This window comes from Camelus ferus, chromosome 9, assembly GCF_009834535.1.
Source record: "Camelus ferus isolate YT-003-E chromosome 9, BCGSAC_Cfer_1.0, whole genome shotgun sequence".
In the NCBI taxonomy this organism is placed as follows: Eukaryota; Metazoa; Chordata; class Mammalia; order Artiodactyla; family Camelidae; genus Camelus; species Camelus ferus.
In genome coordinates, this window is record NC_045704.1 from 77,804,247 (window position 1) to 77,820,062 (window position 15,816).

At 40.8% G+C, this 15,816-nt stretch overlaps 1 protein-coding gene across 1 annotated transcript; it reads right to left on the bottom strand.

Annotated features, from left to right (window-relative positions):
• Positions 1–6,959: 6,959 nt before the first annotated feature.
• On the bottom strand, positions 6,960–15,061 carry GNAT2 (G protein subunit alpha transducin 2). Its single transcript, XM_006179956.3, has 8 exons — positions 14,944–15,061; positions 13,191–13,233; positions 12,746–12,887; positions 11,871–12,028; positions 9,903–10,031; positions 9,515–9,644; positions 7,691–7,844; positions 6,960–7,150 (listed from the first exon to the last, which is right to left on the bottom strand). Exons 1-8 carry the CDS (start codon positions 15,059–15,061, stop codon positions 6,960–6,962), a joined length of 1,065 nt encoding a protein of 354 aa, XP_006180018.1.
• Positions 15,062–15,816: the final 755 nt, after the last annotated feature.

Consider the following 15,816-nt stretch of genomic DNA (forward strand, 5'->3'; position numbering starts at 1 on the left):
CTTAAGTTAAAATCTCCTGGATCCATCTCAGAGATTGACTCTTGGCTGATAGGCTGGCGTTCGATAATTTTGAAAAATAATTCTAATCATGAGCCTTACAAATCACTATTGTATTTTGAAATAAAAGGTCTTTTCTTATAGCAGAGCCATAATGTAGGGATGAAACATCGTATTGACTAGCCTGGAGGAAAACGGTTGATATTTGTAATCAAAGAAATGTAAAAGTTGCCTTGTGTCTTTTCAGTGGAGAGTACTGGAGATTTGTGATGGATCATGTTTCAGAATTCAGGTGGCCAGGCTTTGGACCATCTAAGAAATCAGCACATTTAAGAAAATTAAGTTTTAACAAATAAAGAACAGTAAATAGACCCCAGCAGGAAGGACTGCAACAATAGCTTTGTCAATAGTCACATCTTCTCTACCTGATTAAAACCCTGGTCTTTACACTAGGCTATGTATAAAGAGGAAGTATTCTGCTCCTTAATGGCCAGTCTTCTCTAACCTTATGCTTTCATTCTTGTAGCAGATTTCACCTCCTGGCATGAAAATTCCAAGAACTTTTACAGTTATTCATAAGTGGATCTTGAGATGACTTTTTCATCTTGAACAGTTTGAATTCTAAACCTCTAGCTCAGTGTATCATACTGATGGATTGTTTTTCATAAGGTGCTGCATTCTAAGAATAGATGGACCAAATTTTTAAAAACTCTTTTCTTGCCTCGTTTATTTTTTATTCTCTATTATGTATTCTATTTGTGTTTTGTTACATGCACCTTTTGGACTATTTAAAAATAACTGCTGGTTCTTCTAGTTTATTTGCCCACCTTATATTCTTATACCCTGGTCTCTGTTCTCTGATTTGTAGCCGTGACTTTCTTTGGACACTGTTTGCCTGACCTGACTAGTTGCTTTACATATTTATCCATTAGCTTAGCATAGTTCTGGAGTTTCCTGCTGCAGAGCTCCTTGCTATATTGACAGTTACATGTAAGTTAGTCTCTCATCCAGTTAAAAAAAAATCTCCTTTAGTTGACTTTTTTTCCCTTTCAAATGTTAAAAAAACAACAGTCCTACTCTACTCATTGATATAAACCTAAAATATTACTAATTCCCTTTACTCTTACTACTTGTGAAATCTTTCATATGTGATACTGACTTTAAGAGCAAAATTAATCTCAATTTCCCTATACTGCCAGGTAATTTTTATGTTCTATTTTAGGCTTCAGAGTTCAAATCAGAGATCTGCCCTGAAACAGCTGCAGCTCTTCACATAACTGTGACCATCCAAGCCCAAGAGAAACCAAGGTTGCTTAGAGGCCTGTAACTGAAAGTTGGTCTTGATATTAGCTATCAGGAAGTAAAAGATTTAAGTGAGGTGTACTGGAGAACTAACTTCCAGGATGGTCAAGATCCTTGTTCCTTTACCTTTGTTTAGGTTTTAAGTAACCTTTTGTGAAGTTCTGCTGAGGAAAGCATACTTCAGAACAAATTAGGGCTGGACAAGTCTTCTCAGGAATAAGAGATAATATGAAATATTATGTAGCAGTAGATACCTGAGGTATAAGATTAACATATACAGATTCTCTGGCTAAACTCTACTCAAATAAGATGTCTCAGCTGGGTTTTGGGAATACATATTTTTAAAATAAATTCCTCAGGTGGTTCTCCTGCAACTAACCTGGGCCAACATTTGGCAACAGCTGAATAGACAATATTAAAGATCAGCACAAATAGTAGGCAACCTTAAAATCACTAGTGAGCCACTGAGTTATTTTTTGCCAATAAAGTACAAAGCACCTTTTGTACCTAACTTAAAGTGCCTTTCACCCAAAAAATTAGTACGAGGACAGTTTGGTCAAAGAATGTTCTTACATTTTAGATACGGAGTATTTAGTTTTTAAACAAAGTCTAGACAAAACAGGAAACTTGAGGTTTTCAAATACTTATTTCACTCCATTTATTTATTCAGTAAAAATTGAAAGACACACCAGTAAAGATAAAATCTTGACAAAGGTAACTATGTAATAACATGAATAATTATTTACAGTTGGTAGATAAAGAGCAAAGCTAGCTAGCTCTAAACTATAGAATTAAAGTCTTTCTGAGAGGGCTTGGGAAGGGGTAGGTAAAGCGAATGATTGAGGAGTCAAACATGGTATGGAAGTGCTTTTATGCGCAGTGGTGTATGTTTTTTCTTCCTGAAATCTAGAGGGAGTGAAATGGTAGCAGAAATAAGCAAATATTAGTAAATATACTGCTAGGATGCACCATCTCAATTTATCAGCATTCACTAAGCTGTAAGATCTTTGAAGCTGGAGTATTAAATTATGTAGAACCTGGTTTATCTATCTCCTATCCTGTAGTCCCCACCCCACCTTGCCATATTCGTTTGTTATCCAAACATTTTAAGACAGATTCCCAGTATACATAACAAATCACAAGAAATTACCTGTTTTCTAACTATTCATCCTTGCTTATGTAGGATAAAGGGCCTGAGACCTCTCAGCATCTTATGAGGTTGGAGAGTTGTTTGGCATGCTGGGTTCTGGTCTTTCCCCCTCTTCCAGCTAGCTGTGAAATCTTTTCAGTCTCACATCCCTCTTCTGTTACCTTAAGATGGACTAAATTATTCCTTCCACCTATCATGTTCTATTGTTCTGATCAAATAGAAGTAACATATTTAAGTGTTTTGTAAGTATTCTTTATGATAATCAAGAATATACCCACTGCAAAAAAAAAAAAAAAGTAATCTCCTAAGACAATACCAACAGATGTATTCGTTGTAGCTGGCTGTCTTTTCTCAGCATCACTTTTCCCATATTCATTTTGAAGACCTGAAATGAAGTTCAGCTGCAAATTGCTCTATATTTTGTGAAGCAGGGGGAAAAGGTCTTTGTTTTACATTTAAATCCAGTTCTTTATTTTCTAGTCAAACTAGTGGTTACTTTTCTATGGCCAAAAGGCAGAAAAGTTCTCTCCTGCAACCTGCAGTGTGCCTGTCTGACCTCACAGAGACGTCTTCACGCTTTGACCTGGCAGGAACCCCAGAGGCTCTGGCACATTTGCAGCCCTGGCCCAACACCGTAGGCCTCCTGGAATCTGTGCTCCGGGGGCTGTGCCGGGTAGAGAGGGCAGTGGAAGGTCAGAGCTCTTCGCCCTTCACCACCTTCTCCACCCAGCACGGCCGGCACACTTTGGTCTTCGGCACATCTCCAAGTATAGAATGGGTTTTGAATGCTGTTATTTTTTTTTACCGTGGGGATGGGGCCACCCTGATTTGGGTTATTTGGGGTACATGTAAGTGAATTTTTTTTTTTATCAGAGTAGGAACTGTTATAAGTAAATGTGTCTTTTATATTGCTTTGAAGACTGCACTTTTGTGCTGCTTTTATCTTTTAATCCACAGAAACATAAAAGCACATTTCCAAATATATTTTTCCATTTTTTTATTGTGGTAAAAGATATATAACACAAAATTCGTCATTTTAACCATTTTTAAGTATATAGTTCAGTAGTAGTAAGTACTTCACATTATTGCACAACTGTCACCACCATCCATCTCTAGAAATTTTTTTCATCTCCTCCAGCTGAAACTCTGTACCCATTAAACAATAACTCCCCATTCCCTTCGCCTTCCAGGCCCTGGTGACCATCATTCTTCTTTCTGTCTTTATAGATTTGATTACTTTAGATACCTCCTATAAGTGGAATCATGCTATATAAAAGAAAAGCAACTCATCAGATTTACATGGAATGGAACCTAATTTACCTTTGGCTTACTGTCATTGTCTAATCATGCAGTGCATGGGAAGTGTATTACAGTCTGCCCTCTAAGGATGAGAGCAGGAAGTTATACCTTCAACAAACAAATTTAAAGCTATTTATATTTTTACTGTTTTATGCTAGTGTCACATTCCATTTTGAGGCCAATTTTATTTAGTTTGGAGATGACTTTGTTAAATATCTGTGATTTGGAGATGAAGTAATTTTAAAATAACCAAGAATTTGGGAGTAGAAGCACCTTAGGAGAATGAGAAAATTGACTTTGACTTCATAGTGTATGGTGGGCTGTTTGTAGCGTGGTGTCTATAGAAAGACCACTGGCTGTGGATTCAGAAGACCTGTTTTGGAGTTGTAGATCTGTGACTTCTAGCACTGTGATCTTGATGAAGACACTCCATCTTCCTTGGCCTCAGTTTCTTATCTATAAATGTGCTAATGATGGACCTGGAATATTTTTAATTTTCTTCTAGCCTTATTCTAAGAATTGAGATTGCAGGACATGAAAATAGGGTTGAATATGTTTCTGACCTATCTTGTTTCAAAAAAGAATTTCTGCTGACTCATAAAATTCAGCGGTATAGTGTAAATTTAAAATGAAGCAAAAGAAGACAGATACAGACCGCAGAGTGGGTATATGGCTTGATTTGGTTTTAAGCTTTCTAGCAGCTATTTTATGCAAAGAATTTTTCATGCACATAATCAAAATGTCCACGAGATAAAAATAAGCCAATTGTGTAGGAGAAGTACCAATGCAGTTTTTCTCTAGCTCTGATAGTGTGAAGTCTGGGAATTATCTCTGGGCCTGACAAACATTTAAGCTGGGGCAAGCATTAATGCCTTTTTGGGAAGCCTATCCAGAACACTTGGAGGGGGAAGTCCTCTTACCTTTACTCAGAGAAGAGTCCAGCATTGGCTAAGAGCTTCAGAAAATTATTTTGACTTTGTTCTAAGCAACAGGTGAATGAATGACCAAGGCCCCAAATTTTTATTCTTTGTAGATTTTTAGGTTCGAGAGCTAAAGAAGAGTTTTAGCTTGAAAACATTGTAAGATGGTAAAACGTTGTTAGGTGAATAACCACATCCTAACTTCAGTAAAGCAGTTGTAGAACTTGCTTTTAAGTACTGCTACTTGCCTGTCCAGCCTCCAAAATACTTTTTGCAAAGTGCATGTGGGGTGGCTTGTGTAGATTTGTTTATAACCACTTAAAAATTGGGATGTCTACCAGAGAAAAAGAAAACTAAAATACAACCTGTTTTATTCTGCTAGACATTGTTCTACCAAAGACCTGTCCCCTGGCTCTGTTTTCATGCTAGTACTATCTGGCAGTTCCTAATTGATCATAAATAACCGAGGAGTCTGGGTTGGGCTTTTATAGTTTGGCCTATAACCAACTCCTGCCTAGAGTCAAAGATTAAGGAAAAGTTAAAAGAAGCAAACAGTCTGGTATGATTTGGGGGGAGGTGGGGCTACCCTACTTGAAAGTGGAATAAATGGGAAAAATTACATTTGGGCGCCGAATAGACAAGATTATAGCTGTAGCAAAGATTCTCAACCTGGGGCTTCAGAGCTTCAAAGATAGAACTGGATTGAGTATGTTGGTTTCCTTTGTAATACTCTGAATTTTACTTTATGCGTTTAAAAATATTCTGAGACGAGATCCATAGGTTTCATCAGACTGCCAGAGGGATCCATGACACCAAAAAGACTCAGAGCCCCTCTATTTTGAGTTAAAGCAAATAGGTTAGTGATCACTGGGGCATGCCCTTTACAATAGTCCCTGAACAGCTCTTGGGTGCAGGAAGTCTTGCCCAGGTTTTTTTCCTTTGACTTATGTTTTTTAATCGACATTAGGCAGAGTAGTTTTTCTTATTTCTCTGGTAACTTTCCCAAGTTGATTTATTTTCAAGGAATCAGAAAGACTATTAAATGAATCAAATTTTAACAGCTGCAAATTTATTCTTCAGTGTATTTCAAGCTCATATGGCTCTACAGTATCAATATTGCTAGTAGTAGCCTAAGTGTGAATGTGTGTTTCTGGCAAGGAGCAGATTTCCATTTTAATTGACACTTTCTTTTATATACTAAATCTTGGATGCCAAGAGCTTTCCTCACTAGTAATTGTAAATGCTAAATCTATACTTGACTTCACCACCTCCAGTCAAGATAAATACAAGCTTTGTTTCCCCTCAAAGGAGTTCAAAGAATAATTTAATTGTTGGCCTGTTTGGGGAGATGTTGTTTTCAGCCAAGCATCACATGGCTTAACTGCAAAGATTTTCAGTGCTTAAAGCAAAATTACATGCCTTTTTTGTTCTCCTGAAACAGCAGTTGAAATGACAATCTCAGGATTGCTCACTTGTTCTAAATTCTATGATAGAGCAGTGGCAGCAATAAAATCATTAATATTTCAAATGGGAGTTTGTTGATGTCCTCCAAGTTTATTCAGAAAGTGTCTTGTACAGCTGAGAGATACTCAGCTTATAGAGATATAGGGAACACAGTCTTTTTGGCAGTTTGGGAGCAGAGGGGTAATCTGTGATTAATAAAGATGATCATTTTTGGATGTGTGCCTTAGAAACTAACAAACTCACATCTTCTATCCAGTGATCCAGATCTCTGAGCTAAGGCACATAAAGGCGTGTTAGTAAAAAGGGGTGGTAGGTTTATTGAAGTTTTATTTTAATTAATTTTTTTTCTTTTTTGCAGACTGCAGGGAAGATCTGCTCTTTTGCTTAGATAATTCATGTAAAAACCTGGTATTGAATTTCATAAATGGCAGCTTTTATGTGGGATCTCTTTTCTGTGACTCTAACCATATAGCTTTTATGTGCCTTCTCTTCCTTCAGTTATGTTTGTGGTCATTAGACTAACCCTGTGAAGTAGTAGAGAAGTAACTTCATTTTATGGAAGTGAAATATTTACATTTTTGTAGTAAGTTGCAGAACCAGTACTGTAACCTGGGTCTTCTGACTCCTGGCCTTGCGTTCTTTGAACTGCACTAGCTATCCCACTTTTAAAAGAGCGTATGAGACACAGTTGCAGTCATACGTACTCCTTCTCCAAGGGAGAATACATTCATTCTTCATGTCATGGTTTAGTGACCTAAAATTTTCTGCTTGAAATCACCCAGATTCCAAGCCTGTTTATAGAATGTATAACTGAGGAATGGTGAGAATTAGAAGAGTCCGCAGTCCTTGAGGTTTTCTTTGATGATAATATCTGTAACTGCATCAAATACAAATTTGACATTCTGTGTGTCTGTAGCACAGGTCATGTGACTGTAGATCTCTTTGACATCTTTTCTCATGTTGAGGTCAAGGAACTGACTCTTGATATAATTCCCTGCATCCTCATAAGAGTTGTTCCCTGTTTTTAACAAAAAAAAGCAAAGAAGTGAGATGAATTAGCCCTTCTTAGTTGCTCACTTACTTTTTAAGTGACTGACTTGATCCTCAAAATACGTTAAATGGTTGTGGTTGGGGGCTTATTTTTGGAGGGCGGGTCCTCTCCTTTATTACACTCCAGTGTTTCCCAGTTGAGCAAAGAAATTGAGGAGAGAGGTGTCTCTGTCTCCCACCTTTGGTTTCTAGCAGATATCATTTTAACAGTCAGTGACTCTCGTGCATCTAATGTCTGCTGTATTCCAGAGACATCTGAATTTAAACCTCTAGCTGAATGCCCATGTTTCTCAGGTTAGACATCCAAACATCACTTGGACATCACAAAGCTCACAAGAGAAACTGAGTATTAAAGGGACAAGGGATCATCAACTCGGCAAAGTGAAGGAGTTACGCTTAACACAACTCTTAAAGACAAGTTCCTTTGTGTCTCCTTGGTATAGGAAGAGGTAATCACCAGTCATTACTAAGAAAGAATAACCGTTTATCTCCAGCCCTTAGCACTTACCATCATACTCTGGAAAACAAATGCTGAGATGGACTTTCTTGATTTTTTCCTCAAAGAGATCCTTCTTATTGAGAAAGAGGACAATAGAAGTAGCCGCAAAGAACTTGTGGTTACATATGCTGTTGAACAGGTGCAATGATTCATGCATACGATTCTAGTAAGAGGAAACACCATCAGAGATATCAGGTTGGGCTTATGGGACATCTGTCTACTTACTGTTCTTGTTCCCCTTGAAGAGACTAGTGTTCCAAACGTAAAGAGAAAGATAGGCAACAGCTTGTCTCTTTTCAGTGTGGTGGAGTAGAGCCAAAGAGGTCTGACTTCCTCTTCATATCATAGCTGTGTGGTTTGGGGGAAATTATTGAGCTTTTCTGAGTCTCAGTTTCCTTATCTCATGGGCTTAATATGAAAGTTAAATGAGATCATGTATGTGTAGTGTCCACGATAGTAGCTGGCATACAGGTGTACAAAAAATGTTACGCAGATCTTTGGCAGCCAGGGCACAGCTAAGGACTTTGATATCCATAAGAGCTGCTGATTGAGAGTTGAAACTGGGCCCGAGTTAACATGTGCCCGTTTACATCTCCAGGATGATTTTGATAGGCTTCTGTTATAGAGTCCCAGATATCAGTTTGGGCAGGAACATAATAAGGATTCTTTGGCCCTGGTGCCAAATGGTAAGGGCTAAAGAATTTCCTAATGCCGCACCACGAGCACTTCTGGCTTATTTCCTTCTCTGATGGCCACTTTGAGTGAGAAGTGGGGCTATAATTCGCAGAGTGCAGGGGTTACCCAGTGACCCAGACCTACCTACCCTTAGGCAGCAGGCCTTTAGGGTCTTGTGTGCTCTTAGCTGACTTGGACTCAGTCTTTTCACCTAATAAAACTAATTTGTAGCCTTTTCTCATTGCTAGTACTCCTGCAAAACCTTTTAAGACCTCATAGACTTCAAGGTTTAAGTTGGAAGAGACCTTGAAAAATGAATGGCCCTGTTACACATTTTGGCCGCAAGATATTCAGAGTGCTCTAATGTGAACTTGAACTACTCAGGAGAAGGGAGAAGAACTGGAGCAGGGGATGGGAGGATAGGAGCTTTGTCTTCTGTCAATAAACTGTGGGCCTCCGTTTTTGGATGCTTATGTGAAGTGGCGGTTTCCATGCCTTTGACATCCTTTGTGTTAAACTTGGAAGGTACCTGTCTGGGCTGACACTTGTCCTGCAGAGCTCTCATCTTGTAAAACCCTACAGGATCAAGAGAACCACCCTCAGGTAGTTGTCCAGCTGCCAATTTAAGTGGCATGTGAGAAACCTGGTTTGCCAGCCTCTCCTTAGTCTTGTTGATACTGAGTATATATTTAGGTTTCTGCATAAGGTTAGTAGTTCAACCGTTCCAGCGTGTTGCATAAAGATAACACATCGTACATAGTTTTTTCTGCTCTATCATTTGCATCTCCTACCCTTTACTTCCATAGGCAGCCTGGGAGAATACTAAGTGTAACTCCTTTGCTTTGCCAAGTTAATGATCACCTGTCCCTCAGTTTCTCTTACGAGCTTTTTGATATGATATCCAAGTGATATTTGGATGTTTAATCTGAAATCAAGCACTCAGTAAACCTGGAGCTCTAAAGTGCTAACCTAGAACCTACAGAAGAAGGGTTTTTCTAAAATTATTTGCCTGAGACATTGATTGATCTACTAGAAGACTGCTAGGCCATAAGTGTTAGCTGAAATCACCCAAACTGGGGCATTGGAGTGACACAAAGCTTTGAGGAAGGGTCATGCAGGAACTGTCTATCAAAGGTGCCTGGTGCAAAGGCTACTCACCACTTCGTCATCTTCCACCAGCACCATATCATAGGCACTGAGGGCTGCACAGAAAATGATGCAGGTGACTCCCTCAAAGCAGTGGATCCACTTCTTTCTCTCTGATCTCTGTCCTCCCACATCAAACATTCTGAGAGAAGAAACAGCTGTTTTCAAAAGTGTGCTCAATTTATGACCCACATGCACTTGGTGTTTACCCCAGAGAGGTGGCCACTTTGGGGCCAGTTAGCAGTAAGATGGGAAGTGGAGAGGAAAGGAGAAGTAGGAGTAATTCAGATTGGGCTTTAGTGAAGGCCAAGAAGCATGCCTGTGCCCTTTTTTGGTATCTGAGATGCCCGTAGGGAAACCATATGTGTATCGGTTGCCTCCTAGGAAACCATGTACTCACCTGAAGTTCAAGTCTTTGACAGAAAACTTGGTCTCGATGATGCCTGTGGTTTTGACTCTGGATCGTAGCACATCTTGCTCATTAGGAAGGTAGTTGGGGGCTGTAATTCGGTCCAACTGATTCAGGTAGCTAGAGAAAAGTGATTGGCATTGATGACATTAAATTTTCCACAGCCAAGGTCAAGAAAGGTGAAGGGCCTTACCCAAAGTCATATAATTAACTTGATGCTAGAACCAGGACTAGAATGCATATTGTTAAATCTAGGGTTATTTTTCTTGTGTCCTTACAAAAGTAAGTGTGGGATGGGCTGATGGACATTTGAGGCAGGGGTTCTGTCCCATTTAAGTCAAGTCAGATAACTTTTCCTTGTGTTTTTTCTGACTGCAAGGTTTTCTAGACCCTTGAATGAGATTTGGTGGTTTAAATGAGTGCCAAAATTTCTATCAAGAAGCAGGAGTACATTCAAAAAGATTTTAGGGACATGTGAGACATAAATCAGTGTGATGCATGGACCTTGTTTATATCATGAATCAAGCTGAGGGAAAAACATTTGAGATAACTGGGGAAACATGAATGAACAGTGACTTGGGTATTTGATGACATTAAGGAATTGTTAAATATTTAGGTGTGATGATTATGTTGTGATTTCTTTTTTAAAGAATCTTTATTTTTTAGAGATACATAATTAAATTTTTAGGACAAAGTAATATATCTGGGGTTCAAAATAATCCAGTGGGGGATAGAGATAAAATGAAACAAGAGTGGCCATCAGTTGATAACAGTTGAAGCCAGGTGATTGATTGTATTATTCTGCTTTTATGTTTGACAGTTACCATTAAAATTTTTTTAAAAATGGAAGGCAGATATGAAGTAAGATGACAGAGGAGGGAAGGAAGGAAAATTAACAAGTGCCTGCTATGTGCCAGGCATTTTCACATTTAAATTCTCATTTAACCTCATGAAGCTTCAAGTTTCATCTCCCATTTTACAGATGAAGGAAAAGTCCAGAAGAGTTAAATAACTTGTCCAGGCCAAGAGGCATTGTGATGTGTTATGAAAAACATTCAATTTTGTGGTCAGAGAGACCTGGGTTTAAGTCCAGCCTCTTCCATTTATCTGTATGACTTTGAACAAGCTAATTTACTTCTCTGAACCTCAGTTTTCATCTAAAAATAGGACTAGTAAAAAAATACTATCTACTGTAAAGGCTTAATGAGCAGATTAAATGAGAAGGTATACCTAATGCACTGAGCAGAGCCTGGGCCTGAGTGAGTGAGTGCTTCGTATAGTGAATGACAACCTCGTTACAAGATTAGGTGACAGAACAGGAGCTAAAAACCCAGGTGTGTTTGACTCCAAAGTTCATGCCCATCTGTGATACCATGCTGTTTGAGGTAGGATTGGTAAACTCTGTATACTTTATCTTTTGGGGGACCAGCTTTGCACAGTTGATGCTCTATAATACCTGACCAGCTTCCTTTGGTCTGCCCTGACAGTTGTGTGTCCCATGTCCTGGCATCCAGTAGAGCCTGGGTTACCAGCTAAAAAATTTCAGCCCTAAAAGGGCCATCATGAATCATATGCCTCCTAGGAGAGAGTGTAGCAAAACTGCAGTGCTGAATTAGTGTTTATGGTTCTGAAAGGAGAGGCTCTGTGTTTGACTTAAGAGGACAGGGGAGGAGGGCTGTTAAACAGAGCACCGTTTTGAATTTTGACTCTTCAGCTTTGTAAGTTGCAGCGAAGCAGTGTAAAGCAATGCAGACTGGTGGGACCTGTGGCAAATGTCCTAATGTAAAGCCATTAAATTCAGAGCATAGTAAAACAGTGCTCAAGCCTGACAAAACAGGTATATAGACTGAATTCAATCTTTGGGTCTCCAGCTTTCAGTGTCTGAAATTTTAGGCTGGCTGCAAGCTCTCCTAGAAGGTTGCTGATACCTCATCCTACCCCTTCTCCAATCAGTCTTACTAAGATGCTGAGTCATTGAGCTGGTACTCTGCAGCTCTGTCAAAACAGGCTTGCACCCCGCCATCTTTCCACAACTTCTTGATGACTTCCACCAGCTCAGGAGGCATGGTGCCCTCCTCAATGGAGTCAGCCAGGTTATTGAGTTGTCGCCCATCATCCTGTAAGACAAACCAGGCTGAGAATTACATGGGAGTAATGGCTTTCCATCAGGCTTTTGGGAATATTGGTGGAAAAAAAGCATTTTGCATTGCTATCAAAGCCTAAGGTAGGGACATTGTCCAGTGAAGATTCTATGTAAGAAAATACTGATTAATTTTTGAGATGTAGAGTGTGGCAATACATCAAGCCCTGGGATGTGTAGTGGAGAGCAGAGGTCCCAGGGGCTTCCTCTGTGATGTTTTCATCTTCCATCCTTAGTCCAAAAACAAGTGTCCTGCCACAGAATGTGGATCCTCTGCTGTAGGGAGATTGGAAGTTTAAAGACCAGATTGACCATGAAATGGACAAGATGGTAGACAGGAACCTGTCACCTTTGCTATTTCAATGATTCAAATCTAGGAAAAGGCCAATACTGGAACTAGGGATTCAGCTTATAAAAATTTCACATCCAGGGCAAGGAAACCAAGGGGAGCAATTTAAGTGGTAAAATAAGATAAAAAGGCAGAGGAAGCAGAGAGCAGATTTTTATGAACATTTATTATAAAGGTAGAAATTGCATGCTTCTCTAGGACTGAAGTAAAAAGATTCAAGGCTCAGCAGGATTTTAGTTACATAAAATTTTTTCTGACCCATGTTTCCTCAGCTTGTTGACCACTGGTTTGTTTCTTCTCATTAGCCTTTCCTTCCACCCTTAACCACACACGTTAATCACATACCACACAGCCTGGTTCAGCATAGTCAATGCCCAGTGTGGACATGGCCCGGATGATAGCCAGGATGGACTGCAGCACGTTCCCATAGATGATGGCCTTGTACTCCAGGCATTCTTCTGGCGAATAGCCATCCTGATGAATAATCCTGTAAGGAGCAGACACCCAGCCCTTAGTTGGACCTGAGAAACCAGACCTAAGGGATTGGGAATCTGGGAGGATTTAAAGGGTCATAAGAACCCAATCTCTCTATTCCTACTGCTGTCCCAAAGTGAAGAGTAAGGGACATGGGACACGGGACATGCAGATGAGGGGCACTGGGAATAAAGTGCTATATACCCTTTACATCCAGGTTCCTTAAGGCTAAAGAGCCCTTTATCCTCCATGCCACTGCTGGCTCTACCGGAGTCTTCACCCTACCTCAGTCCTTTGGGGCTTTGTTCCTACTCACTTCATCTGTTTGACGATAGTGCTCTTTCCTGACTCCCCAGCACCTGCAGGGAGAAATGCTTATGCTTCAGATTTCCACCAATTCTCCCCAACCCTTCAGTAGATGGCCTGTGAGATGTCTAAGCCACTGTTTGCTTGGAAGCCTTATTAGGAGAGAACACACTGGGGTGACTGCCACTCTTAGTTTCTGCCAGCCTTGAGCTCAAGTGCCATTCAATCTGTATATGGAGCAGAGTTCCTCAGCCTCTGCACTGTTGACATGTTGGGCTGGATGATTTGTTTGTGTGGAGGGCTGTGCTGGGCTTTGTAGTATGTTTAGCGGCATCCCTGTCCTCTGCCCACTGGAGGCCAGCAGCACTCCACTCTTACAGTTGTGACAACTAAAAATGTCTCAGACATTTCCAGGTGTCTCGGGGTGGGGGTGTGCAAAATCTGATGGAGAACCACTGATTCAGGGGAATTCCTTTAATACATTTCTATTCTTTGCCTGTTTTTACTCAGGAGGCAGGATTTTTCCTCTTGGGGCAGGATTGGAGAGAGCTGTATCACTTCACTGAAATACTGTCTTTTATCATCTTGAATGATGAAATTTTGCTTTATTGACTAAAATGTCCCAATATCCTCATTCACTCTCCACTCTCCCTAACTCATACCCTTCAACCCCTTAGTCTATACTACGCCTGATACCTTAACCCCCTCCCCCTTATCCTGTGCTTGTTCCCTCTAAGCTTCTTATCCTGAATGTAGAAGAAAGCTGCTTAGGCTTAAAAGATCTTTCAGTCGCCTGGCCATCTCTTTCTCCTTTGTAGCCTCCTGGGCTCCTTGGAGTCTGGGTCGAGCTTATGCCCCTTCAGTATGTTCCTTCAGTGTGTCCTTAGGGCCATGCCACAGATCAGCTAAGATAAAGGAGGTGCCTTAGCCTGGGCAGCTAGTTCTCATGCTCCACATGAGCTTGGAAACCCAGCCCAGCCAGCCAGTCTCCTGCTACAAGGACCCTACCTACTCCAGCTAGCCTACCTCTGCCCTACTGTGGGTGTTTTTTCTAAGCCAGATGTCCTAAATTCTATTGTCTTGGTTCTATTTACAGCCATGATCAATTTCTGACTGACTGAGGTGCTTTTCTTTTTTCAGCACAAACCTGTGATCTACTTAGGAGATCATCAAGCTGATGAGCCTCCCATCTGGCAGGGGCTTTAGAAGTAGCTACTGAAGAGAAAGCCAGGAAGGGACTGCTGTAAAGACTCTCTATTTTATAAAAACTCTAATAATTTTACAGCTATTTTACTGAAAGCAAGGAGGAGGAACCAGTATACGTGGTGAGAACCAGTGGGCCTATCTCTGGGACTGCATGACACTGATTATATGGTAGGACGTCTGAGTCCTTGACTCAGAGTTCTCTGACTGCAGATTCGTTAGGTATCTGCAAGTCCAGAGTTCATGGTTTTTGCTAAGCCATAAGGTGTTAGGTTTGGTTAGATATGGAGATAGGTAGGTCCATCCTGGCCCTTGTACTATTCCTGATTCAAGGAAGAGCAGAACAATTCCAGAGTAGCTTTGGCATTCTACATCTTGTTGGGGTGGCTGTGCTGGGTCCTAGAGCTCCTGATCCCCTAGCCCGAGACTGGATAGGAAGAGAGAAAATGACCTGCCATCCCTCCTCCCCATGCAATGGGCTAGAACCCACCTACCATCCAGGATAAGCAGGAAGGAGCAGTACCTTCTCCTTCACTGGCTCATCTTCCCATCTTGCTCACCCAGCAATAGCAGCTTGACGGTCTTGGCTTCCTTGTCAGCATCCTCCTGCAGCTTCTTTTCTAGCTCCTTGGACCTCTTGGCCAATTCTTTGTCCTCAGCACTGGCTCCACTCCCCATCTTTCTGCCGTCTCCTCCTTGGCTTCTTCCTCCGGCCCTTAAACTTCTTGTTTAGGGTTTCCTATCTGTGAGATGGAAGATAAGGAAACAGTAAATTGGGATCAAGTATCAGTCTTGTAGTCCTCCTAAAAAGCTGGTCTCTCTGGAGCTGGGTGAGGGAGCAGGCTCTAAGTTCTTGTACTCTGCCTCTCTTGCCTGAGACTCCCTACCCCAGCCGGAAACCGACTTAGTCTAGGGATTATAGCATTTATATCTAGCAGTGTGATGGGTCAAGCCAATTAAGAGCTCAATATGACAAAGGGCAAAGACTTAAGTGTTCCTGTAACTAAGGGAATGATCTGCTGGATTCTGACATAGGAGGATAGCATGCCAATACTGGAGTTCTCTGGAATAAGATAATGATTGCCCCATCCTTTTGAGGGGCTGATCTCCTAAAAGTCTCTTCCTTCTAGATTCACTTGCATCTTAGAGCTAGAGATTAGAGGCAAAAAAGTAGGAAGCTCTCCCCATGTTGAGACTCCAGATTATAGGGCTTCAGAGCCTCAAAGTACACTCCTCCATCAGCAGGCAGGTCCTGGCAAGGAATTTTTGTTCAGGCTGTTGCCCCTTCTTGGAAACATAAGAAGTATTTCCTCCAGCTCTTCCAGTGGCCGCTGCACCAGGGAGCTGTTAGCATTGCTCCTTTATGTTGGCTCATCTCTTTGTACATAATTCTGTTATTAGCACTTAATCACTTCATTATTGTCTGCTTTACA

Bases quoted from the DNA above. Each gene is read 5' to 3' on its own strand.
- GNAT2 (XM_006179956.3), bottom strand. From the start codon at position 15,061: ATGGGGAGTGGAGCCAGTGCTGAGGACAAAGAATTGGCCAAGAGGTCC. The intron at 10,032-11,870 runs GTAAGACTGATT...ACTTTTCTCTAG, and splicing joins CTCAATGACTCAGCATCTTA to CTACCTGAATCAGTTGGACC. The intron at 7,845-9,514 runs GTGAGTAGCCTT...TCCTCTTACTAG, and splicing joins TGGTGGAAGATGACGAAGTG to AATCGTATGCATGAATCATT.